The sequence below is a fragment of the Gopherus evgoodei genome, chromosome 2 (genome assembly GCF_007399415.2).
Source record: "Gopherus evgoodei ecotype Sinaloan lineage chromosome 2, rGopEvg1_v1.p, whole genome shotgun sequence".
In the NCBI taxonomy this organism is placed as follows: domain Eukaryota; kingdom Metazoa; phylum Chordata; order Testudines; family Testudinidae; genus Gopherus; species Gopherus evgoodei.
The window spans coordinates 69656394-69682793 of NC_044323.1; the positions used below are offsets into that span (position 1 = coordinate 69656394).

The 26400-nt window shown below is 41.3% G+C and overlaps 1 protein-coding gene across 3 annotated transcripts in view; it reads right to left on the reverse strand.

Moving 5' to 3' along the window:
- ZNF385D (zinc finger protein 385D) overlaps positions 1-26400 on the reverse strand; it is a 360631-nt gene that overhangs the window by 120624 nt on the left and 213607 nt on the right. For all 3 annotated transcript variants that reach the window (XM_030550947.1, XM_030550948.1, XM_030550946.1), the window contains one exon: positions 495-605. In XM_030550947.1, the coding sequence (XP_030406807.1) occupies positions 495-605 (111 nt within the window). The remainder of the gene's footprint in view (positions 1-494; positions 606-26400) is intronic.

Consider the following 26400-nt stretch of genomic DNA (forward strand, 5'->3'; position numbering starts at 1 on the left):
TGCAGTGGATAAGACAGCAGCACCAAACTGCCACAACTGTTTACACTACTGGAGGTACAGATTTTGGAGCATGAGCAGAAAAGGTACGGCTAAGTCATATGGACAATGCTGAAGTGCCTCTGGTATTTAAAGGAAAAATAGTGCAGCCAAATTATCTAGTTCTGGTAGAGGCATTAGGATCTAGAAACTATATTGCACCCATTAAAGATGGTGGATCAGTCCTGCCCTCACTTATACCCTGTGCAGCACCGCTGAAATTAGTAAACTTACAGGAATGGAACTGAGGGGAGAATCTGATCCACCATGTATAAAGTACCAAGTAATTGGCTCTGTGTACAGTATCCTACATCCTCATCTACTATGGATCCACTGTCTAAAACCATTATGTTTCATTTAAGCTCAAGTAATTAATACACACAGAAAAGACTCTCTCATTGCACATCCAGCATAGACTAATGCATATTTTTTAGACTAATACAAAATAGTCAACTTACATCAGAATTAAATCTCAGCTGGCAAATGTTGCATGATATGATTTGCTTTCTTCGATGAGGAAGAGGAACCCCAAATGTATGATTTATTACAGCTTTCTGAACTGGGTCCATCTGTAATGAGAGAAAGAGAAAAATAAAAGCTTTTCTGTTCCATTGGAAGGTTGCCTATGCCACTTATGGTATTAAAGAGAATCTGTCCAATGCCAATCTGTAGCAACCATTATTCATTTGGTGACAGTACCTTTCTCCCTTTCTTTTTCTATTATTATTGCTGCTTTCTACTGAGAATAAAAAGGGGGAAAGACAAAATGTAATTAGTAACCTTGAAAAGCGTTTTTTGGCTACTATTCATTCCTATCTCACTTCAGTGAAGAAAGCTGAATCAGTTAACACTGAATATGTTTACCTATCAATAAGTTAATTTCTATTTTTACTTTAGGAAAACAGCAGAGTAAAAATAATAAAATAAGAACCTGGGGAAAAGAAAAAAAGAAAGAGTATGAAGTGAAATGTAGAAAAGGATGTATAAACAACTCTACGCAGTGTGATGCTTAGCTGGCTTTGCATCCTGGCAGGATTCCCAAATATTATAAAAGTCTTCAACATTGTCCTAGGTTCCAGAAATGAGTCTTTTATATGAGACGATTTCTGTCAGAGTCAGGGTAAATTCCAAATCATCCTTCAAGTGTCTGAAGATTATTTTTCTGCCATTTAAATAAATCTTTTTTCAACCATTTTATCCTTCCTTTAGGGAACACTTCTCTAGGTCAAATCCTGCTCCCCAGCCCAAAGTCTGAGTAAATGGGCTTTAAACAAAGAATTTCAATAGGGGTCAGAGGGGAATGGTATCCTACCTGCCTCCTCCAGACTGTGGAGCTTGGTGTAGCATTTAATACATGGCTGGATGAACAGCTGCCATACTTACACCCCTCTTATAATCATGACTCAACTAGCTGTACTCTAGCTTCTCCCCTTCAAACTGTCTCTCCAAAACCCCTCACAATCCTCCTTACACACTAACCATGGAAGCATGGGGTCTAAAGCAGTCATCCTATTGGGGAACCTCTCTGGTCACTGCTGCTCTTTGTGCCCTCCCAAAGCAGGACTCACCACTGTGGAGGGTGCTTTGCGAGAAAGGCAAAATAGACTTTATTACCTTTCTTGGACAATCTTCATGAGGGCAGAGTGGGATAATGTGTACCCTGTAACCCACACACCTCCTGGGTGTGTTCCTCTGTCCCATCTAGCGGCACCAAGACCACTGAGAGATTAATGAGTCTGCTCTACAGCCTTAGCTAAGGGCCTTGTGGCTTTTAGCTCATGCAGTAGAGACTCATGCATTTAGCTCCAGCGGTCCGAGGTTCAATCCCACCCACTAATGACCAGGTCTATCGGTGTTACAGGTTCATACCCACCCATTGTGGGCTGGATTTCTAATTAGGAACAGTAGGTACATGCCTAGGGGCATGTAACAGTAAAAAGTGGGTTAAAAGTTTCATTTTTTATGGAAAACACAAAGATCTGTTGTAGGTGGGGTAGGGGACTGAAGATGCTGTGCCTAGGGGCACATAAGGTGTAAATCCGGTCTGTTGCCTACATTCCGTCTTCTCCCTCAATATGTAAACCAATCCATTCTCTGCATAATCCAGGAAAAGGGCAGAGGCTGCTTATGTAAAGGAAGGTGAGTGCCTCTTTCCCATGCAAGTGGTGAGAACTTTGAGCAAAGGAATCTCTCTGCATGCTGATCTGGGGAACGTTGGATCATGGTTTTGGTGCCATGGTTAGATCCAATAGGTAGCCTGTTTTATGGTTCTTTTTCAGCAATGGCCAAACTTTCATGAAAATCATCATTCCGGGGGAAAGATTGGCTGGTCCTGTAAGAAATCTATCATTTAAATTGCAGCAAGGGAGATTTAGGTTTGACATTACCTAACTGTAAGGGTAGTAGAAAGAACTGCAACAAATTACCTAGGGAGGTTGTGGAATCTCCATCATTGTAGGTTTTTAAGAACAAGTTAGACAAACACCTATCAGTGATGGTCTAAAGAATATTCAAGCCTGCCTTAGTGCAGGGGACAGGACTAGATGACCTACTGAACTCCCTCCAGCCGTACATTTCTCTGATTCTATGATTTAGGCCTAAAATCTCACAAAAACTGTTCATGAGATTTCACCACCAATGCTGAAATAAACGTCCACAAACCTCCATGTTAAAGTTGTCATGACTCTTTCTTTTTCGACAATAACCATTTGATAACTATATTATTTAAAAATGTTAAAAGCTGTATAATAATTCATAAGCCCACTCATTTAAGCAACAGGTAAGCTTTATCTTTGAGGCATGTCGTCACAGGGCTGTACAAAGTCATCATCTGAGTCATCCAACCCCTAACCATGATGCATCCAATACTCAGCTCATGTAATTTTTATATTTATCTTAAAAAAATGAATTTTGTTCTGAACTAATACCCCTGTGGTTCATTTACTTCTCACAAGGCAACACACGAGGTATTTGATAAATATAGGACTGGTGCTTTGTCTGCGGGTAATTAATGATTCAGGGGAATTGTAATAGTAGGGAGAGGGAGCTTTTCATCTCTTCTAGTATGAATCTGGACCAGCTCAGCACTGAAGCATTGTATTACGTGATGGCTATTCAATAGTTGATGTTAAATGGGTTGTGATCTTAGGCCAGTCCCTGGTGGAAAAGTGTTCAGATCATAAAAACACTATCACAAGGTAGTAAAGCTCCATGACAGGATGTATAAACCCCACACTGGCCAAGTGACACTTAATGAACTGCTCTGGACTCAAGCAACCCTACCTTTCCACAACTGCCAGGCATGTCAGGGGAGGGGGGGAAGATGTAAAGGGAGAAGCCCAGCTCAGCTAGCAGCAGACTTTGAGGAATGGAGAGCTCCTACAGAGGGCCTGGCTGAAGGCAAGAACTGTTCAGGAGATCACTGCCTGTTGAGGTCCACTTTGACAAAACGCAACAAACTATTACTTTAGTTTATTACTATACTATACTATTACTTTAGAATTATTACTACAGACACTCGCCTGAGGACACTGAACTGAGCCATGGCCTACTGCAGGTCTCTGAAAGAAGAGAATCCTTCTATGGAAAGGTAGACTCCCATGGACTCAGTTGGAGGGCTGAGTATCCCACAACCAGACCCATGCTGCTGGCAGTCTGGAGATCAAAGGCTGGGTGAGTTCAGAAACCCGACATGTGCCCTGGAGGATCAACCTTTTGATAGTTCTGCAAACAGCTTGTGGGGAAATTATCAGCTTGTTAGATTTTGCTGAACAAAACACAAACGTCACATGTGTTTGTACCATGCCCAGCACAATGGTGCTCTGATCCCAACTGGGGCCTCTGTTTTCCACTGTAACACAAATAATATACAATAACAAGGATTAGTTTGATTATGTCAAGGACTGTAATGACAACATGCTGTAGCACAATGTGATGATGTCACACTTTCATCTAATGTGTGTGCTGCAATCTTTTCACGCTGTATCATGTTTGAAAAGTCCATGCTCCAGAATGTAGTATAGAACACAGAGCAGGAGAGGGGCAGCTCTATGGGGAAAGCAAATAGCCTGGCAATTCAGGAGTCCATTCCTGGGTGACACAGAGAGGAAAAAAGAAGACAGATCTGCTTGTGCCACCTGACTTCCATCACTAGAGCACAGGGTCTGCTTTGGCTGATTTTACCACATTTAACTGGTGTTGAGGCTTTGGGAACTGTGGCGTAGATATGTCTATACAAGCTGAGAATCACGCCTCCCAGCTCAAATGCAGACATATCCTTAGCCCCAAGCTAGAAATGGGAACCTCTTCACACTCACCCTATCACCTCAGATCATATTACAAGAACTGAACAGATACACTCTTTTCTCTCTTCCAATATACCTTTTCCTCGAAAGGCTGAGTTTTTTTTAACCCAGTACCTTAGTACTCAAAGTATACAAACAAGAAAAATGTGCACTGCTTGAATACTTCCTGAGAATTAGAAACATATTTCCTTCCAGCTGGTCCTCACCTCTAAAAGATAGACCTTTATGTCTCTTATCCCATCACATCCCTGACTCTGCCAATGAAATCAGCCTTGAGTCCTGTCTGTTCTCCCACAAATATCTCCACGCTTTCTTCCATGCTGCCTCTTATGTGTGGATTGCTCTTCCTGATCTAATCTTTAATTCAGATCCCTCCTCAAGACTTAACTTCTGTTGAGACACCTTCAGGAAATCAACCAGCTAACAATGGCTAGGCTAAACAGCATTTGGGGTATAACTTACCTATTAAAAAAACAAAAAAACTTTGATGATTTATGTGATCACCCCATTCCATGTCTAGCCTATTTTTTTAATGTTCTGATTAAAATTAAATTGTGATCTCTCCTCACTAATGATTATTTCTACCTATTTGTTTATTCCATTCCTAGCGTAATACAGTATGTCCCTCATTGGTGGCTCTGGGTTTTACTGCAATAAAAGTCATTATTCCCTGAAATCGCTTGTCTTTTTGAGTTCTGTAAACTTCTATCCTTTAATCAGTAACATTTTAAATAAAGTTAGACCTGGAATACAAAAATAAACATTAATATCAATTTTTGTAACACATGGACCACAGGCGCATTAGAGAAATTAGCTTCATCTGCCAAGAGGAACAGATCACAATCAGTGGTTTAGCAAGCATAGCTCATCTGATTCTTCTACTAATGCTCAAACTGCAATGAGACGCTCAGATTCTCAAGTGGATTAGATGGTTTGTCTGCAGCTTTACATGCCTCATATATGGCCACAAGTTCTGTGACATCAGCTGGGAATTACTGATCTTCCAGTTAATTTCTCTGATATGAAATGTTCTGTAGTGATGGACCTTGATCTGTTCTCTCTACCTGTCCCTTACCTCAGTTTCTTCTCTCTCTCTTGTTCCTCCTCCTTTGTAATTCTCTCCCCTCCTTCCCCCCCACCTTCTCCCACATATGCACTGGCCCTCTGACTCTCTACATAGCTGGGTCATGATACCAGGACTTGGTTCAGCTGCTATAGTACTTGTGCTCGCCTCACAGATGATGGCCTCGACTCTCAGCATTAACACCCCAGGCTGTAAACTAGCTACAGAAGCACTACATTTTTCATATGAAATCAGGGAGTCAACTATCCGGGAAACAAGCACTTAAAGTGCAATACAAAAGCTGCTTCAATGGCTACTAGAACAGAACAACTAATTTCTCAAGGATTTGGGTTTATCCACCTCTGTAATAAGGATGCTGACTCTAAAGGGGCTTGGGTTTCTGATGGAACTAATGTCCTCCCATTAGGTTTAACAACTTTGCAGCACATAACTTTTGTAAGCAGTGGGTTTTTGGTTGGGTGGTTGTTTGGTTTTTTTGGGGTGGAGGGTGTGTGGAAAGAGGATCAAATATTCTCCACAGATTTACTCTTCATTTCCTGCTGATAAAGAAATACATGTCTGCGTATTTCCCTTTCTTTTTGTATAGATTTGTACTTCTCCTACTCACTACAGAACATGGCCGCATTGTGAACCTTATGATTTGTTCTTGAAGTGCTATAAGCAAAGCTCTCTGGATAACCTCCAAGGTGATTAAAGAAAGCTGGTTCAAATGCAGGAATCCTTTCTCTGCCAATTGCACTTTGACACAGCAAGTCAGAATTACTTTTCCCAATATGACTCCATAAACCCGACTCCTAATAAAGTCAGGGCAGACAACCATAAGTGAGAGTGAGAATGACAGAGTGATATTTGGCATTATTATGTTTTCCTAGAGATCTCATTTGGGAATCGCTGCCAATGCAGAGATTAAAAAAAAAAACATTCAAAAGCATCACAGAAGCATCCAAAAGTTTGTTGTAGGACGGCAGAGAGAAGCAAATACATTTTTGAGTGCTGCTTGATGGGAACTGGGGACTGATTGACACTGGAAGGCAGAAGCCTGTGGGGCCTGTCGGGATCACACAGATGGATGGAGATAGTCAACTCTCAGAGGGATCTAGGAGAGGGGTTGCAGGCAAGTTTGAGGGGAGCCATAGCCTCTCAATGTTTAGAGAAGCAAATGAGAATTTAGATGCTTAATGGAACTCTTTTCAGGTTCACTGATTGCTACTAATTATACATGCAAACTATATCCCATGTTTTAAATATCATTTATGTTCTAACTATATGCTTTTATTTGAAAGAGGTACTATCAGGATAACAACTATTTTATAAAATCTGTTTTATTCTTCTACTAGTGCTATGTTATTATAGTTTGTTAATTAAAAAAAATTTCCTTTATTTTTTCTATTTAGGATGCGGGGTTGGAGGTGTGAGGTAGGGAGAGACTGCAATTCACATAGGAACAGATTGTGCTTCTGCTTTTGAGGTTATGCTGGAGGGTACGATATTGTAAGATGCTCCTTTACTCTCCCTTGAGCCAGCTTCCTGGATTGTGGGTTGCAGTATGGGGAGGAAAGTAGCCTCCATATGTAGAATATGTCCAAACCCCCACATTACAGGCTGGGATGGAGGATGGGTGGAGCTTTGTCTCTCCTCCTTCACACATATGAACATGCTATCAGAGGTATGCTGGCAGGCTGGAGTGGGGAAAGTACTCTGTACTAGATCTTGATCCGGTATCAGTTATTTCCCCCTAGAAACATGAAGGAACCTGGAAGGCTGGCTGTGACTTTCAAAGTCACAATGTGACATCTGGTCTACTCCTGGGACAGTGTATTGTTCAGGGCAGGTGGCAAAGCCATGATGGAACTCTTAGGTCTGGCTAATAGGCGGGAAAATTTCATGTTCCAATCTTAGTCACTTTTCCTTTTTGATACCCAAGCACTAGTACAATGGTCTTTTGTTTGTGTTTTTAATTATTCAAATAAAAGCTTGTGGGTTTTTTCATTGTTTTCAAATTATAAAATATTTCTATTCTTTGGTCAAATACTATCTTTCTTCTTCAAGACTCAGTCATGTTAACTTACATTGGTAGCTTTGGTAACTGCCTGAGTTAATGTTCGCCACTTATTTAGTTTTGTTAACCCAAACTCTTCCTTTCCCATTCATTTATTGTTAAACAAAGTCCACATTTTGAATCTAACCACTTGACAATGTCCCTCTCAATGTTTTTAAGCAACTATTCTAGAGCTACCATAGCTGTTGTCCCTACAGGGCCTCTCTAGCCAACTATCTATATGGGGTCTTGTCAATGACAGGGATGAAATCCGGGGTAGGGAGTTTCTACGTAGCAACTGTTGATACAAAATTGAATAGTCATAAGGATCATTTCTGTAAAATAGTTATTAATTGCTCTTCCTTTCGTTGATGATCCTTCTTACTGAAGCCATTAACTAACAAATCTGCCAGGCATATCTGTTTAATCACAAACACAGAAATAATGTCCTAATTATCTGGCGACTCATGAGAGCTGTGTGGGGAAAAAAAAGTTTACGCCTACAAAGAATTTTGTTCCTTTTCAATTTTCACTGTTTCAAATGGGAAGCAGAAAAAAATAGGGTTGTGTGTGTGTGTGTGTGTGTTTTGTTTTTCCACTCTGTTTCAAGAGTTTAGCCATAAACAGAAAACAACTTTCTCCAATAGCCATGCCATGTAAACCAGTGCAGATGAGACACAGAGACACAAGAGAGGTAAGGCTTGTGACAGACTGATCAGCTGTTGCCAGAGCAATGCAGGTTGCCTCAAAAAACTATCTTGTTTATGGGAAAATAAAGTTGCAGCCACTTGGCCAAAATTACAGATGTCCATCGCCATTCCCACTGCCATTTCCATCACTGTCCCCAGTGCCATTTACAACAACATATGTTCAATTTTCCAGGCATTGGTGGCTCTGTATAATAGGATTGGGTGAAAAGCATTTTATTGAATTGCAAAACTATTTGCCAAATTCAGCCAGCAAAATGCAATTAAATTTCAATATTAATATTGGTTTCTGGATAGTCATCTGTTTGGCTCCCTTACTGCTGCTGACATTAAAGATCTGATATCTATACCTCTCCTTCCTATAGAAAAGTGAAAGAAATACAAATCTTCGCCAGCTTCATCACATGATTCCTTCTCAATAGCCACAAGAGGAGAGGCTCAACACCCTGTCCCAGAAATCCAGATGAAAGAAGATCCCATCAGCGGCACCCCAGAGTTAAAAGAAAGGCACAGAATGGGGATAAGTAGGTGGATATTCATATTCAGAGATTTCCCAAATGCTAAGGCTCATAAATATTAATAGCAAACAAATCTAAATATCAACCTATTGATGCCTATTGTATTGGTACCCCTTTTTGACCCAAACAGCTAGTCAAAGTTCACGGTATTATCAATGGGAGCAGAAACTGACCATGGAGTCTGGTGTTTCCTTTAATGGAATCCTGTTTATTACAAGGCAAGTACAAAGTCCTGATTCTCCAAATACAGGAGGGACCAAATCAAAGCAGCAGTTTCTTAGCTTACAGGCCCAAGCTTGGTTCAGCCATCACCCTTGACCAAGACATCTCTCTAGGGTCTCACCATGCTTACAGACTGCTGTTTGGCTCTCTTGCTCTGACCCTAAGTTTCTTTCATTCTGTGTGTTCTGCCTTCCTACACCCACCTCCATCCTTACTCAAATGGTACTCAGAAAAACCCCTCTGCCCACTCAGTCTGAAACTCCTGTGTGGGTTCACAACCTCTTTTGTCTTAGCTGGGGGCTTGTGATTAATATATCCCGCCAGTTGTGTTAGTGGACGAGTGTGTTCACACCCAATGTAAAAAGGGCTTATGATCGATGTTGTCACCAGTGCCTCCCTGTGTAAAAGTATGTTATAGTGTGACTCACTTCTGCCTGCCTTACAGTACTGTCAACTCTCATGATTTTATCACTAGTATCACAATAGTTGGTCACATTCTTATAGCTTCAGTTCCTGGAGCCATGCTGGTATGTGCAAATTTCAGCTTTCATTTAAAACAGGATTCTAGATCTCACAGTGGCAGAGAAAGGTTTGACAAAGTTGTTTATAAAGGCTGGGCACCTAAAGAGCAATAAAAAGAACCAACCATTATTTCTCAAATATCATGATTCTTAAGTCAGTGGGCCTGACATCCAAGTTCTGAATGTCTGAATTTGGCAATATTGTATGCATTGCACTATAAAATAAGAACAAACAGATCTAGCTCAGAAGATGAAGATAATCTACACACTCAAAGATTGTTAAAAATAATTATATTTACTTGAAATAAGGCCCCAAACCACTAGATAAAAGTTAAGTAAAAGTATACTTTATCTCAAAGCCAAACAAATTAGCTGCAAAGCTAATTGTGTTCTAAAACTGGCTACTGCAAAACAGAACCTGCCCATTGTCCCCCATTACTGCTATTTCAGTCCCAGTTTTAGCACCACTCCTGAAAATAATTGCTACCACCCTTCTCCAAATGCTGTATTTTTTCCTTCCGCAAGAGTGAGTACTCTCTCTTTCTCACTTGAGTTTACTATGTTATGTTTCATAAAATTCCTTCTCATTATTTCTGATTTCACAAGAAGCTTGAATTGTTCAGAAATTTTAATATTGCAGAAATGTTCAATTTCTGAGAAGAGCTGGTAGAAGAGAAAACTGGCAAACCAGAAAAGTAGTTGTTGTGTCCAGTAACTAGAGTCTAACACTAAATACCTGGAGAAACAGGATCTCAAGATCAGGTTCCTTCAGTGGAATGCCATACTAAAACAAATCACGATCCATAACACTAGAACTAGAATTACTGGAATCTGAAAGTGAAGTCAATGCCACAGCTTCACAAAATCTCCTGTAACTTCTCACAACCAAATTGCTGTTTGAATGCATGATAATTACAGTGTAAATAACCTTAAGGATTGTTTTTTTTTAAAGCCTTCCAATTTTGTGTGCAATTTTGCACCATCAATTAATGGCACGGGCAAAAATGCAAAGACAAATGCCCCCTTACCCATCGTACTCTCTTAATACATCATTGTGATTGTAAATCACCTGTTTATACTTCCAAATGAAAAATGTATGCCCACAAATGAATTTAGACCAAAGTTTAATTCCAGACACAAAACTGCATAGCAAAAATTGAAAACTTAGTAGAAGGGGCCCCCTTAAGAATTAATTCCCATTCAGGCTGTCGATTAATCACAGATAATTTATGAGATTAAGGCAAAAAAATTGTGATTAAAAAAATTTATCGTGATTAATTGCACTTTGAATCACATGGTTAAACAATACAATGCCAATTGAAGTGTAATATTCTGATGTTTTTCTATATTTTCAAATATATTGATTTCAATTACAATACAGAATATAAAGTGTATAGTGCTCACTTTATATTATTTTTATTATAAATATTTGCACTGTAAAAATGATAAATAAATAATAGTTTCAGTTCACCTCATACAAGTACTGAAGTACAATTTCTTTATTGTGAAAGTGCAACTTACAAATGTAGATATTTTTTGTTATATAATTGGACTCAAAAACCAAAACAATGTAAAATTTTAGAGCCTACAAGTCCACTTAGTCCTACTTCCTGTTCAGCCAATCGCTAAGACAAACAAGTTTGTTTATATTTATGAGACATAACGTTGCCCACTTCTTATTTACAGTATTACCTGAAAGTGAGAACAGGCATTTGCATGGCACTTTTGTAGCCAACACTGAAAGATATTTACGTACCAGATATGCTAAACATTCGTATGCCCCTTCATGCTTCAGAAACCATTCCAGAGGACATGCTTCCATACTGATGACACTCATTAAAAAAATAATGCGGGAATTAAATTTGTGACTGAACTCTTGTGGGAGAACTGTATGTCTCCTGGTCTGTTTTACCTACATTATGCCATATATTTTTCATGGTACAGCGATTTCATGTTACAGCAATGACCCAACACATGATCTTCATTTTAAGAACACTTTCATTCAAATTTGACAAAACACAAAGGTACCTATGTGAGATTCCTAAAGATAGCTATAGCACTTGATCCAAGGTTTAAGAATCTGAAGTTTCTTTCAAAATCTGAGAGGAATGAGGTGTGGACCATGCTTTAAGAAGTCTTAAAAGAGCAACACTCTGATGTGGAAACTACAGAACTGAACCACAAAAAGAAAGCTGCTGGTGGCTCTGACTCAGAGGATTAAAATGAAATTAGTTGGTCCGCACTGCTTTGGATCATTATCGAGCAGAACCTGTCATCATCATGGACACATATCTTCTGGAAGGGTGGTTGAAGCATGAAGGGATATAAGAATCTTTAGCGCACCTGGCACGTAAATATCTTCCGATGCCAGTTACAACATGCAAACAACTGTTGTCACTTTCAGGCATTACTGTAAACAAGAAGCGGGCAGCATTATCTCCTGTAAATGTAAATAAACGTGTTTGTCTAAGTGCTTGGCTGAACAAGAAGTAGGACAGAGTGGAGTTTAGGCTCTAATGTTCTACATTGTTTTATTTTTGAGTGCAGTTATTTTTTGTATATAATTCTACATTTGTAAATTCAACTTTCATGATAAAGAGATTGTATTACAGTACTTATATGAGGTGAATTGAAAAATACTATATCTTTTGTGTTTTGCTGTGCAAATATTTGTAATAAAAATATAAAGTGAGCACTGTACACTTTGTATTGCGTGTGGTAATTGAAATCAATACATTTGAAAATGTAGAAAACATCCAAAAATATTTAAATAAATAGTATTCAGTTATTCTTTAACAGTGCTATTAATCACACAATTAACCATGATTAATTTTTTTAACCACGCGATTAATCATGATTATTCTTTAAATTGCTTTACAGCCCTAATTCCCATACATCCAAACTGTGACACTATAAGAATGTTGCAAATCTAGACACCATGCCCAAGAATTATACTATAGAACAGAGAACATAATACTGCTACACTAAGCTATTTTCTCTCAAAATCAATAATTTGGTGGACTTCATGTACTTTGAAAACTGTATGGCTGATATACACTGCACAGTTCAGAACATGCGACAACTTTCCATGTTGTCTCTGAGACACATTGAAAGGGTGGGGATGCAGTAACTGTAACTGAGCCAGAACCTCAACTGGTGTAAGTCAGCATAGCTCAGAGATCTGGCCCTAAATTCATTGGACATCCATTATTTATCTGAGGATGTACACTATCAGGGCTATCAATCCAGTTCATTTTCTGAGTGTTACTTTCACCGGGGTGTGTGTGTGTGTGTAAATAAATGTATAAATTATGTATACAATTCAAAATAAACGATGGTGCCCTCTTAGAGGACTTAGCAAAATAAATAAGTAAAAATAAAGATGCTCAAATAATTTGCTTTTATGTGCAACTGGAAAACTATGGTATCAGATGTTTAAAATGCACGTTCTAGATGTGCTACCAGGCATGGCTCCTCCTCTTATTGCTAATCTATTCAGTGTTGCCTCAGTAATTATGCGGAATAATTACCCAGTGAATTGAAATTGAACATTACAAGTGCAACCTTTCATAGTGATCTACTGTTTCTGATCTTATCAATGAAACAATGTAATACTGTAATGTGCTGCTTTTCATAAATCTCATATAGAAACACTATTTACCCAAATTAAACAAAATGATTCAGGAGAAAAATATCTCTAGTAATTATAACCACCATCTGCAGTATTTGCACAAGGACTATTTTTTAAAAAGTAATTATTTAAAACTGGGCAGAACTCTAAAAATGAATGTCTGAAGACACAATCATTGTGCTAATTAGGCACACTAGAACAAAATGCAAGGAATTGTAAAACTAGAATAAACCTGTGCACACGTGTTTGTGTAGATATATTTTACGTACCTAGTACATTAAAAGATCATTATAATGGTTACAAAATCAAGCTTTCAAAAGTTAGGAAATGCCAGAATTAAGGTTGCCTGTGCAACACTAATTTGCCCAATTTACGTGTTTCTGTTATGATACAGTCTTTAATTTCATTACATGCTTTTTCCTCAGGACCCCTGTCTCATTCAGTGCACAGAATGGACAGTGCTCACTTAATGAACAGCTGTTTAATATTATGTTTTTCCCTCGTTATTCAAAGTGTGGCCCTGGGCCTTATTTACTGCACACTAACCAAATCCTGCTCTGAAAACAGAATTATTAATTTCCTCCTGGGTTTTTCTTTGACACTAATCAGTATAGTAAGTGAGTGCTTCACAAATATTAAATTAATGCACAACACCCCTCTGAGATGGGACAGTATTACCTCTAATTTACAGATAGGGAGCTGAAGAACAAGGAGGTTAAGCTCAAAAGTATCCATTCATTTTGGATGCCCAATCTGAGATGCCAAGGACCTGATTTTTCAGAGTACTTAGTGTTACGTAGCAACTAATAGGTTTAAAGCCCGGTTCCCATTGACTTCAGCTGCAGTTAAGAGTACTCAGCACTTCTGCAAATCAGACAGCAGGGCATCAAACTGGGCACCCTGAAAGTGAGGAACACATAATTTGTGACCACCTGTGAAAAAAATGGTTTAAGTGACTTGATTAACATCACACAGGAACTCGTGGCACAGGCAGTGATAGAGTCCAGTTCTCTAGGGCAACATTAAACTACCTGAACTGTGGGATCCTCCTTTATTTCCTGCAACTTCCTGCCTCATACACATCTTCCAACTTCTGCAACGAATGAGGCAAGGGTCCTATAGACAACAGTCTCCTTCACTAGTCAATCCTGATTCATCCCCAGAGCAGATCCAAAAAACCCTCTCAAACCTTATCAAAACAAACCTTACCCTGCACACACAACTGTCCCTGTGGGGAGCAGATGACAGAGAGAACAAAGCACCCATCATAGATGTTTGTCATGTCATTTAATGCCCTACTGAAAGGTGCTCAGATGCTACAGTGATGAAGGCAGTATACATACATATAGAGATTAGAATAGAATGTGGTACCTTAATTTAAGGTCCACACATACATCATGTTGGTTTTCTAACTATATAAGAACAAAAGAGCTCAAGCTTAAAGTACTAAAAACAATGGGATTATTTTTATAGGCACTGTGGAAAAAGCGGTATTTCAGGAGACTTAAATGAGGAGAGGCAGAGGTGGTAATATTATTAAACATATAACAACTTCCTAAAACAAAGAATGGGAGAAATGTTAAGCTTTCTGTAAAGATACCAATAAAGTTAAAATTCTAACTTTTTCAAAGTCTCATTGTTTCACAAGTTTAACCAAGAATGGAGCTGTCATAAACAGATAGCTAAGGGTTAACGTCTCTTTCACCTGGAAAGAAGTAATCTGAAACACCTGACCAGAGGACCAATCAGGAAACAGGACTTTTTCAAATCTGGGGGGAGGGAAGTTTGTGTCTGAGTCCTTTGTTCTGGGGTCTTTTGCCTGCACTTTCTCAGCTATGAGAAGTGATTTCTGTTTCCTGCTTTCTAATCTTCTATTTCCAAGTTGTAAGTACCATATAGTAAGGCAGTAAGGTTTCTATTGCTTTCTTTTGTATTTACATGGTATAGTTGCTGGAGTGCTTTGATTTGTATTCTTTTTGAATAAGGCTGTTTATTCAATATTCTTTTAAGCAAATTACCCTGTATTTGTCACCTTAATACAGAGAGACCATTTTTATGTATTTTTCTTTCTTTTTACATAAAGCTTTCTTTTTAAGACCTGTTGGAGTTTTTCTTTAGTGGGGAACTCCAGGAAATTGAGTCTGCAGCTCACCAGGGAATTGGTGGGAGGAAGAAGTCAGGGGGAAATCTGTGTGTGTTAGATTTACTAGCCTGACTTTGCATTCCCTCTGGGTGAAGAGGGAAGTGCTTGTGTTTCCAGGACTGGAAATAAAGAGGGTGGACTCCCTCTGTTTAGATCCACAGAGTTTACTTCTGTCTCTCTCTCCAGGAACACCTAGAGGGGGGAAGGGAAAAGGTTTATTTCCCTTTGTTGTAAGACTCAAGGAATTTGGGTCTTGGGGTCCCCAGGGAAGGTTTTTGGGGGGGACCAGAGTGCCTCAAAACACTCTAATTTTTTGGGTGGTGGCAGCTTTACCAGGTCCAAGCTGGTAACTAAGCTTGGAGGTTTTCATGCTAACCCCCATATTTTGGATGCTAAGGTCCAAATCTGGGACTAGGTTTATGATAGGAGCACCTATAAACTCTGGAGAAAACAACATAATAATAAAAAGCTAAGAACATTTTCAAGCTTAGTCTTTAAGATAGAGTCTGGAACAAAAGGTTAGCAAGCGTAATGAAGATTACATAAGGCATTCCCAATAGGATTGTTCATATGTTCATATGCGAATGAACTTTGAAAAACTGAACCAAAGGTTATAATTGTTTTTAGTGACAGTGGATCCTTTTAATAACTCCTAGTAAACAAAAGCAGGATGTTTGCCAGACAAATTTTATTAATTTCTACAGAACTGGGCCTTGAAGGGAACATTTCCTCAGAGTGCATGAGAGTCCAAAAAGGCCATTACAGTCTATTACATACACACATTTCAAAAAATTGTTAATAGGAAGGCATGTTTAGGGACTGAAGAATAATTCTCACTGTTAATCATGAGGGCTGCACAGCATTATGCCAGTACTGCTATGCCCAGTTAGGCAATTTTTAATAACACCTCTTATTTATGCAACAGAGTGTAATGATTCCAAAAAAAGCCATTTTAATCCAACATGCTATATGTGATTAGAATATTTTTAAAAGTAGAATGCTTACCTGTGAGAGCTCTATAGACCTTTCAAACAACTCTATAATATATTCTATAGTGTCTAAGCCTTTTTGGTATTTAAACACTTTATGGAATGTGTCTTTATAAGTAAGGTAAAAGTAAAGCATTGAGAAGAAGTTACTGTATGTAAATAGTAAGCATCTTGCAAAGCTAAATGTCTTAAAGGGTCAGTGTCAACTGGAGTTATTCAGTTAATTTTAAAAAGTAGTTTCAAGCAGGCCCAGACTGAGACATAGAGAACATCTACACTTGCACGTATCTACAACTACAAGTGTGGTTTTGGGCCGTGCCCCCTTACTGTCCACCAAAGGAAGATGGGGAAGGACCCACGACCAAATTGCTGCAGAAGAATGAAGCGGTGGTGATAGAGCAGCCTAAGTGCTGCTGATTGCGTCTTTCTTTTTTTGCGCCACTTGTGGCGCTTGTACTCACCGGGCTGCACTCCAAGGCTTCAGCAGCACTTCAGCGGTGGGTCCTTCACTTGCTCAGAGTTTTCTGCTGCACTGAAGGACCCGCCGCTGAAGACACGGAGCAAGTGAAGAGTCCGCCACCGAAAACCTGGAGCGGCTCGCGTGGCCCCTGCAGAGCCCAGGGCAAATTGCTCCATTTGCCCCCACTTCTGGGCAGCCCTGGTGAGGAGAATGTGATTCTACACCTATAGCCCAGAAGACCCCCTTGAGGAGCCTGAGGAGACCCTACGCTGCAGCAGAAACCAGAACCTGAACCTGATAAATCACAATACATCCCCGCACAACCTGGAAATATCCCCTCTTGCTCCAGTAATATATGCCTGAAGCTGGCCACCCCACCCCACCCCATCCTACCTCAGTCCATCCTGACTTGGTCCCTGAGCAAGACATAGTTGCAAATAAAAGGTTTTATTGAAATCTCAAGAATCACTGTAAAACATTTATCATCAACTGTAGCAACGTATTAACAAGCAGTCCCTGTGCTCCTGGTTGTCTGTGAATTTGTCAGCCAGCACTCTGAATGGCGATAGTACCTAGGCAGAGTCTGCTGGGGTGGAAATGATGAGGGAGAATGTGGGTTCTGAAAGGGTCCAGGTGGGAAAAGAACAGTTTTATGATTCTTATGGCTGCTCAAAGACCCACAACCACTCCTCTCCTCCCCACGTATTTCCTTCACAGGGAGCCAGGGGAGTGGGAGGGAGGGGCTGGTGGCTCAGGCATCAGTCTGGAAGGCTAAAGAAAACTATTTACTTGTCCAAGGAAAGTCAGAGCAGTCTATTAACACTGTGACCACTTCAAATGTTTTGTATCATTCCCAGTCCCTGGTGTCTGTCCTCTCCCCACACTGAACAGCTCTGCAGAAGCCAGGAGAAGTAGGTGTGGGTGAAGCATCCACTCCAGGGATTGCACAAACACAATTCCATGTCCTTCACCAGTGGAGAGGTGATTGGCTTGCAGTGTTAACCAAAACTTCAGTGAAGAAAATACATCTGTTTCCATGTCCCTTTCAATACTTTTCACGGGACATAGGCCAGGCCTAGGAGGTAGGTGGATGTTTTCTGTGGTTATCTGTTCCTCTTCTATGGCAATTCTGCCTGCTATCATAAAATACAGTTAATTTCCTCTCAAATTGCCACCTAGTCTTGTAAGCCTAATTCTGCAAACTTTTGGTATAGCAGAAATTTAAGCTGGTTTCCTGAGGTTTAAAAGCAGGGCAAATGTGCTGGGCTCAATTTCATAGTTCACCAAACCCCTCCACTCAGCAATATACAGAGGGGTGACCATTATCAGAAATGTCCCTCTAGCACAGGTGGCTGAGTTTCCTCCACAGTCAGGGCCACCTCTAGGTATTTTGCCACCCCAAGCAAAAACAAAACAAAAACAAAAAACCTCCAAGAGCACCTGGAATGCCACCCCTGAAATTGTACCACCCCCCAAGCACATGCTTGGTTTGCTGGTCCCTAGAACCGGTCCTGTTCACAGTATTGGAAAACCACTTCTCTTTTCCATTCCAGTACCTTCAAATAACTGTGTTCTCCAAGTGATGGTCAGCCTTTAAAGAACACAAAGGTGACTTGGTAACATTGCCCTGAAGGAACCAACACCCCACCCCCCTAAGCAGTCCATCCATGAACAGTAAACATCACAACATTTTAATAAAAGTCCTGCGAGTATCTTACCATATTAACCTCAATTCCTTCCTCATGTGCTGCAAAAGTAGTCTGAAGGATGGTGGCTGTAACAGCTGCATTCGGGGGATTCTAAAAAGCATCACTATTATGGCTTTTGGCAACAGAGTTGTGTTACATGTGGGGATTTAGGATATTTTGTTTTACTTGGCACGATATTCCAATGCCAAGAGGGAGCCTATTCTGCCAGGAGGGAAGGAGCAGCACTGCAGGGAGAGCAGAGGAAGCTGCCAAAGTACTCTGTAGAATCTACTTGTTGGCACAGATAGAAGGAGTCAGGAGCAGCTGGACTCTCTTAAGGCAAGGGAGGATCGGGCTCTTAGGCAAGATGAGGCATTTGACAAATGAAAAAAAAGCACAGGCAAAGGGAGTGTGCAAAGAAGGAACAGGACTATGCGCTCATGTAATCCCTAATCCAATTGGTGGCAGAATGTTTTCAGGGTCCGCCCACTACCCTTGCCACTGCTCCTTTCTCAGATCAGGCTCCTCCTCCTGCTCCCTGTTCTTCTCACTCTCCAGCTGATACCCAGGCTGCTGCCTAGGCAGCATCTCCCCCCGCCACCCTTCATCAGGGAACAAAATGCTGGATGCCCAGTACAACATACTCTGCTTGCACCCCAAATCCCTAACATGGGAACCACTAGAGCATGGAGGAGGGGAATGACAAGCCCCATTATGTAGCTGTGGCATAGTCCCCAAACCCCACACAGGAGATGTCCACGTTTGTCACTACCCACAATATTCTGAGGCTGTTCCCCCCTTCTCAGGGCGAGGACGAGGGCATAGGGAGACACCTCGACAGACTTGGTTGCCCACTTCTGTGAGAATATGGCTTGGAGGGAGGGGGGTTCATTTTGTTCCTGTTACAAACCATTTTAGCTCTATGTCCCATGTATATGTGTAAATAAAAGTTACTGTTCACTTCCCTTGTGCGTGAACCTTGTTTTCCTGAGTATGAACAATGCAATAATCCCCAGAGGTTTGGGATGAGGTAGCAGTATTCACAGCACAAGACTGTGATTTCTGTGAAAATCTGTTTCCATGGACATGCTAACAATTCCGTACCTTCCACAACCCCTGCCCCTCACCTCCAGCTGTGAATTGGCTAATGTTTAAAAGAAAAGGAGGGTGGGCGGGGAGCTCAAAACAACAATGTATGCTGTGAAATAACTGTTGCTTGTGCAAATGAAAACTGGAAGACAAGTTAACTGAATCACCTTTATGTGTCTGTTGATAATGAAGTGAGAACACAGACAAAGGGAAAAAAGGTAATAGTGAAGGTACCTAACAGCTAAGTGCTTTAATGACTCCCTACCCCACCAAACAGTTCCCACTTGCAGTCATGTGAGCTGCCATGCCATGGGAGCAATCCAACATAGCACCTGATAAGAGCTCTGAGCTATAGTGACAGACGGAAGTGTAAGGTAAGGAATGTGTTAATTCCCTCCCAAAACCTTTCAGAACTTTTTTAAAGTACTGTAAAAATGCTTAAGGGCTTCCCATAAAACAACCTGAAATACAGCAGTTAACATGAAACAAAAGCATTGCTGAAGGATGACATTAAAGCATGTTAAAAGTTCCCACAGCACAAAACTACAGCTAAAACTGATAAGCTTCAGGGTCCTCCCCAGTTGTCTGATTTCAATTAGTACATCAGCTGCAGAGGATCAAAACCCACCAATGTATCTCACAACAGAAGGCAATACTCTACTGAGCTTGTCAAGCAGCACCACAGTGTCACAATAATGTACCTTGGCACAGTCCCAGGTAAGCTTCTGGCTCCACCCTGGTCCATTACGTGCGAGCTCACATTATCACAAATTTCTCTGGTTTCCTGGGAACCAGAAGCAGTGTGCATGCGGGTGAGATCAGACTGCCTGTACTGAATTTGAAAAGCAGTTGTGTCCTGTGCCCACTCCTTGTGGAAGTATTCCCCTCTCAGCAAAGCACAGCATACCACAATAATCCAAACAGTACTGGACACATTGGCATCCCAGTGGGTCCAGAGGCATCACCAGTGGTAGATTGTTCTGCAGCTACTCAGTCTGCAGTACAAATCCCTTGTTCTTGGGTCGGCAATGTCAGGGTGCAGCTTCCTGAGCCATGGTAGGACCACGTATTTGGGGTCCCCCAAAACAAATCTCAGCACAGAAACACCATACATAATCACGCCTTTTCCGGGGAATAAAGTCCCTTCTTTCCCCCTATGGTACAACTCCAATCTCTTGAGCACTCTGGCATCATGGATCTGTCATGCATGTCCATTGCTCGTGTTCATGAACCGAACCCTGTTGTTCACTAAGCCTTGGTGAACCATTGGATAGTAACCTTTGTGGTTCACGTAGTCATTGGCCCCTTTTAGTGGTCAAAATACAGAGATGTGTGTTCCATCAATGGCCCCCGCACTGTTGAGAAAAACCTATCCTCTGAAATCCCGCTATAATTTCAGGGACTTTGGTATTTGGCAACCACCAGCGGGCAGATCACAGTATTGAGAGCCTGGCAAACCTGTACAACCACTACTGTAACAGCTGACTTCTCAACCTCGGACTAGTTGGCTGTCAGGTGTTGCCAGATTCCAAAGGGCCAAAGCCATCTGCTTCTGCACTGATATAGGTTTCCAAAATCAAGTGATCTGGTGCTGGATGGTTAGTGCAAGCTCCTTGCACAACTCGATGAAGGGCTGCTTCCTCATTCTGAAGTTCTGCACCCCTTATCATCATTTCAGGTTTCGAATATGATGTGGTCCCACATCATGCCAGATCTTTGTGAACAGAAATAGTGGTCCATCCATGTGTGTACTATGTCAATTCTGGCATTCAAAACACAGAGGAGTGAACAGCCTTCCAAGGGGAGCAGTGGGGGCAAAAGACATACCTGGCTTCAAGACTAAGTTTGATAAGTTTATGGAGGGGATGGTATAATGAGATAGCCTAATTTTGACAATTAATTGATCTTTGACCATTAGCAGCAAATATGCCCAGTGGCCTGTGATGTGATGTTAGATGGGGTGGGATCTGAGTTAGTACAGAGAATTCATTCCTGGGTGTCTGGCTGGTGAATATTACCCCAGGGTTTAGATGATTGCCATATTAGAGGTCGGGAAGGAATTTTCCTCCAGGATAGATTGGCAGAGGCCCTGGGGTTTTTTTGCCTTCCTCTGCAGCATAGGGCATGGGTCACTTGCTGGAGGATTCTCTGCACCTTGAAGTCTTTAAACCATGATTTGAGGACTCCAATAGCTCAGACATAGGGGTTTATTACATGAGTGGGTGGGTGAGATTCTGTGGCCTGCGTTGTGCAGGTCAGACTAGACGGTCATAATGGTCCCTTCTGACCTTAAAGTCTATGACTCTATCTGTTACACAGGACTTGACTGGATTGTCATTCCTCCTTTGGGTCAGCTGTCTTCAGCCTCTGACAGCTCTTTGAACCAATTCTGTTCAGTATGTGAAACTGCAGTACATAAACATTTGTCCCAAGAGCAGGAGCAGAAGCAGGAACACAGCTTCCTGGACTTGCTCCATTTTCCCAACACTGTGTGGCAGAAAGGAGAGACGAGCAGGAGCAGCTATCATCAAATGCCTGAAGGCAGCAACATGCAGCAAAGCATTTCTTACAGCATCTGCCCCTGAAATTTTAGTGTTACCGTCACATACCAAAAAGAGGCAGTGTGGATATAGGTATGTGCCTGTGTATAGCGTGTACCCATGCAGAGCACAGCATATGTCGACACTCAGCATGGGTACATGGTATACACTCTAGCAGTGTACATGTCACTGTTTACACTCACAAGTGTAGACAAGAGCCATAGGCACTATAGGACCTGACTCCTGGAGTCACTAAGTTGTCAGACTCTCAGCTTTAATTTATGTTTCTAGTGCTTATAGCTTATGGCTGTGAAGAACACCTTGAACACATGACCTTAGTGTAACAATGCAGTGGTGTTTACCTGATTCTGCAGACAGCTTGAAACAATAGTTTCTGAAAGGTGGCAACTGACCCATTCATCCCAGCCATTGTCTAGGCTAGGATAAGAGGGACTCTTTTTAAAAGGGTTAGCTAACATGTTCCATCTCACACATTTTAAAACCTTAGCATAGACAAAGCAAGCTGTATTTTAACATGTTAGCTGGTCGAGTATCCAATAATTAAAATGAAGGGTCTGGGACCACATTCTTGGCAGGTATGAAAGTCCTTTTCTTTCAGCAGAGTGGCATAAAGCAAACATAAAACATTCCTGATGAGCACCTGAGAATTTCCTCTCTGTCTGGCTTGAAAGTGTGTCTCTCTCACAAACAGTAGTCCAATAAAAGATATTACCTCACCCACTTTGTGTCTCTAATGTCCTGGGATCAACATGGCTACAACTACACTGCATACAAATGGCATAAAGCTGGTGCAGCCAACTTAATGCCCTCCACCGCTCACCCTCTTCTGGTCCCCAGAGTGATGAGTGCAGAGCTGGTCTGCAATGCATTCTGGTAATCATGGACTGGCAGAATGTTCCCTAGAAAACTATTCTAGCTGGGGCAAGTAAGTTGCACTGGGGACCTATTAGCCAACACCCATTCCTATGATCAGAGTAGTCAGAAAACCGGTTTAATTTTGCCTTGGATTTTTGAATGCACATCAATCTAGCTTCAAAGTTTGGGGGAAGTAATTAACTGCAGGTAGAAATGAGAATATTTACATGCAGAGTTTCTCTGACAGGCTCAGAGAAACCATAAAAATTTTTACCCCTCTCTCTTCTGAAAAAATGAGCTACAATAGCTTCTGCTGACCTATCTGCTGACCTAACCGCATGGATTAGGCTTGGACAATTTTGGGAACAGAACCACGTGACCAATTCCAATAAACCTATCTCAAAACATGAAATTAGGAATAAATTTCCCCAGAAATGTTTCACTGTCATTCATTGAGGACAACAACATCAACAAGATTGTGTGTCTAACTTCAACGTTTTCCGCTGAGGCAAAAAAGTCTAAATAATGTATGTTTGCAGATACAACTGAGAAAACTCAAATAAAACCTTGAATCTGAGTACTTTTGAGTTTCAGGTTGAACATTTTAGGTAGCCGATGTCATAGCTTTAACTATGAACTACAGAATTGCTATCACAGCTCTATTACAACATCATGCTTTCATCGCTGAGCTTTAAGGAGAAGGTTTAGTTCTGCAGGACTGGTAACAGTTTGGCCCAGAGTAGAAGCCATTAACTTTTTTGCTTTCTCAGTGGTGCCATCAGAGGAGAGTCTTGCCTGAACTGCTGATTCAGAAGAGTAACCCATAGGAAATAGCTTGGGAGATGAGCTTTCACTTAGGGTAATGTCTGTACTGCAGCCCAGAGCACATTTCCCAGCGCTGGTAGACAGACATGCACTAGCTCCATTTCAGCTAGTATGCTAAAAATAACAAAGTAGCCTGAGTAACATTGGCAAAAGCTCAGGCTAGCTGCCTACGTGTGCACCAAGGGGTCCATGTGGGTTTGTACTGAGGTGGCTAGCCCAAGCAGCTTCCATGCTCCCCCAGCTACATTGCTATTTTTAGCATGCTAGCTTGAAGACAGTTATTGTGTGTCTGTCTACCCATACTGGAAAGCACATTCCCAGCTGCAGGGTAGACATACACTAAATTGTAACCATGTTGGTCCCAGGATATTTGAGAGACAAGGTGGTTGAGGTAATATGTTTTATTGGACCAACTTCACTCACAAGGAACTCACACAGGGAAATGATAAAAAGACAAAAACACCACATCACCTGTGGATGAACACTTTTCACAAAGCAATCACTCTATATCTGACCTTTCAGGCCTCATCCTCCAAGGAAACCTTCACAACACTTTCAAAGGATGAGCCTGGGAGCATAAATTCATAAAGCCTTGTCTGCAGGCACTGCCCCTGCAGCTCCCATTGGCTGTGGTTCCTGGCCAATGGGAGCTGTGGAAGCAGCACTTGAGGTGGGGGCTGCGTGAGGAGTCCCCTGGCTGCCCCTACATATAGGGCCAGAGGAGGGACATGCCGCAGCTTCTGGGACCCAAGCAGGGAAATCCCCCACCCTGCTCCCTGGCTGGAGCATGGCAAGCCCTGGACCCCATTCCCTGGCAGGAGCTGGAGGGCTGGGTTAAAACGTCTGGAGGGCCAGTTGATTTTCTTTTTTGGTGGTTCAGGTTCTGTAGTTTCCACATCAGAGTGCTGTTCTTCTAAGACTTCTGAAAGCATGCTCCACACCTCGTCCCTCTCAGATTTTGAAAGGAACTTCAGATTCTTGAACCTTCAGTTGAGAGCTGTAGCTATCTTTATAAATCTCACATTGGTACCTTCCTTGTGTTTTGTCAAATCTACAGTGAATGTATTCTTAAAATGAACACCACATGCTGGGTCATCATCCGAGACTACTATAACATGAAATATATGGCAGAATGTGGGTAAAACCATGGAGCAGGAGACATACAATTCTCCTCCAAGGAGTTCAGTCACAAATTTAATTACCACATTATTTTTTTTAACAAGTGTCATCAGTATGGAAGCATGACCTCTGGAATGGTGGCCGAAGCATGAAGGGGCATATGAATGTTTAGCATACCTGGCACGTAAATACCTCTCAATGCTGGCTACAAAAATGCCATGCATATGCCTGTTCTCACTTTCTGGTGACGTTGTAAATAAGAAGTGGGAGCATTATTTCCTGTAAATGTAAACAAACTTGTTTGTCCTAGCGACTGGCTGAACAAGTAGTAAGAGTGAGTGGACTTGTAGACTCCAAAGTTTTGCATTGTTTTGTTTTTGAGTGCAATTATGTAACCAAAAAACATCTCTTTGTAAGTTGCACTTTCATGATAAAGAGATTGCACTACGGTACTTGTATGAGGTGAATTAAAATACTGTTTCTTTTGTTTACCATTTTTACAGTGCAAATATTTGTAATAAAAATAATATAACATGAGCTTTGCATATCCTAGGATAGACACAAGAGAAGAGGATGAAATGTGAAAACCATAATAAGGCCCTTACAGGTACACTATGGTAGCTTGTGAAGCAGAGAAATGAAAATAAACCTTTGTGCAGGTATGCCTGAACAGTATCAGGATTTCCTTGGTGCTAAATTAGGTGAGATATAGGAGAGAGAGATACAACCAGAGGATCTGATTCCTTGTTGGCCTACCCTTTCCATAGTCATTTACACCAGTGCAAAGCAGGGATAAAAACACTATCACTCTGATTTCTGCTTCAGTTCTTTTAGGATTAAAAACGTCGGGGAAAAGTGAAAGGAAAATAGATTTACCACACATTGATCTTATTATAAAAATGTTGTCCCAGATTTTCTGTATTGTCCTCCAAACACAGGAAATCAAGAGCATGGCACAGACTTATTTAATTCTTCTGTAGATTGTGATACAGCATGGCCAGAGGGCAGCAGGAGAGTGTTAGAAGGGAGCCTTATTTCCTGTAAGGGGAAGAAAGTTTGCTATAGATTAATTAGAGCACCTGAAGCCAATTAGAGCACCTGAAGCCAGTCACATGATAAAACCCCCTGCTTCAATCAGACAGTGTGGGAGTTGGAGCAGAGAACAGTTTGGAGAAGTGTTGTGGTGAGCTAAGAAGTCCAAGACACAAGGTAAAGGGACACCTGGCTTGTGCAGAGGGAGGGCAGGAAGCCCCCCACGAGCTGATGGGCAAGAGAGGGATGTAGCCCGGGGAAAGAAGTGTCAGTTCAAGTGGTTTACCACTATCCTCAGGGCCCCTGGGCTAGGACCTGGAGTAGAGGGCGGGCCTAAGTCCCTCCCTCTCCACTCCCCTCCTCTAGGACACTAGTGGGGCAGTTAACATGCCACTGCAGGGGCAAGAAATGGTGCCCTGAACCCCCCTCAAAAAAGAGAAAGCGCGAGATCCATCAAAATAGTGCTGGCAATTGGCCACAAGATTTAGATGTAAATCTTGTCACTCACTGATGATGCTAAATTGGTCAAAGATTCCCCTTTCTTCAGAAACTCAGTTTTCTTGCAAACAAGTTTTAAA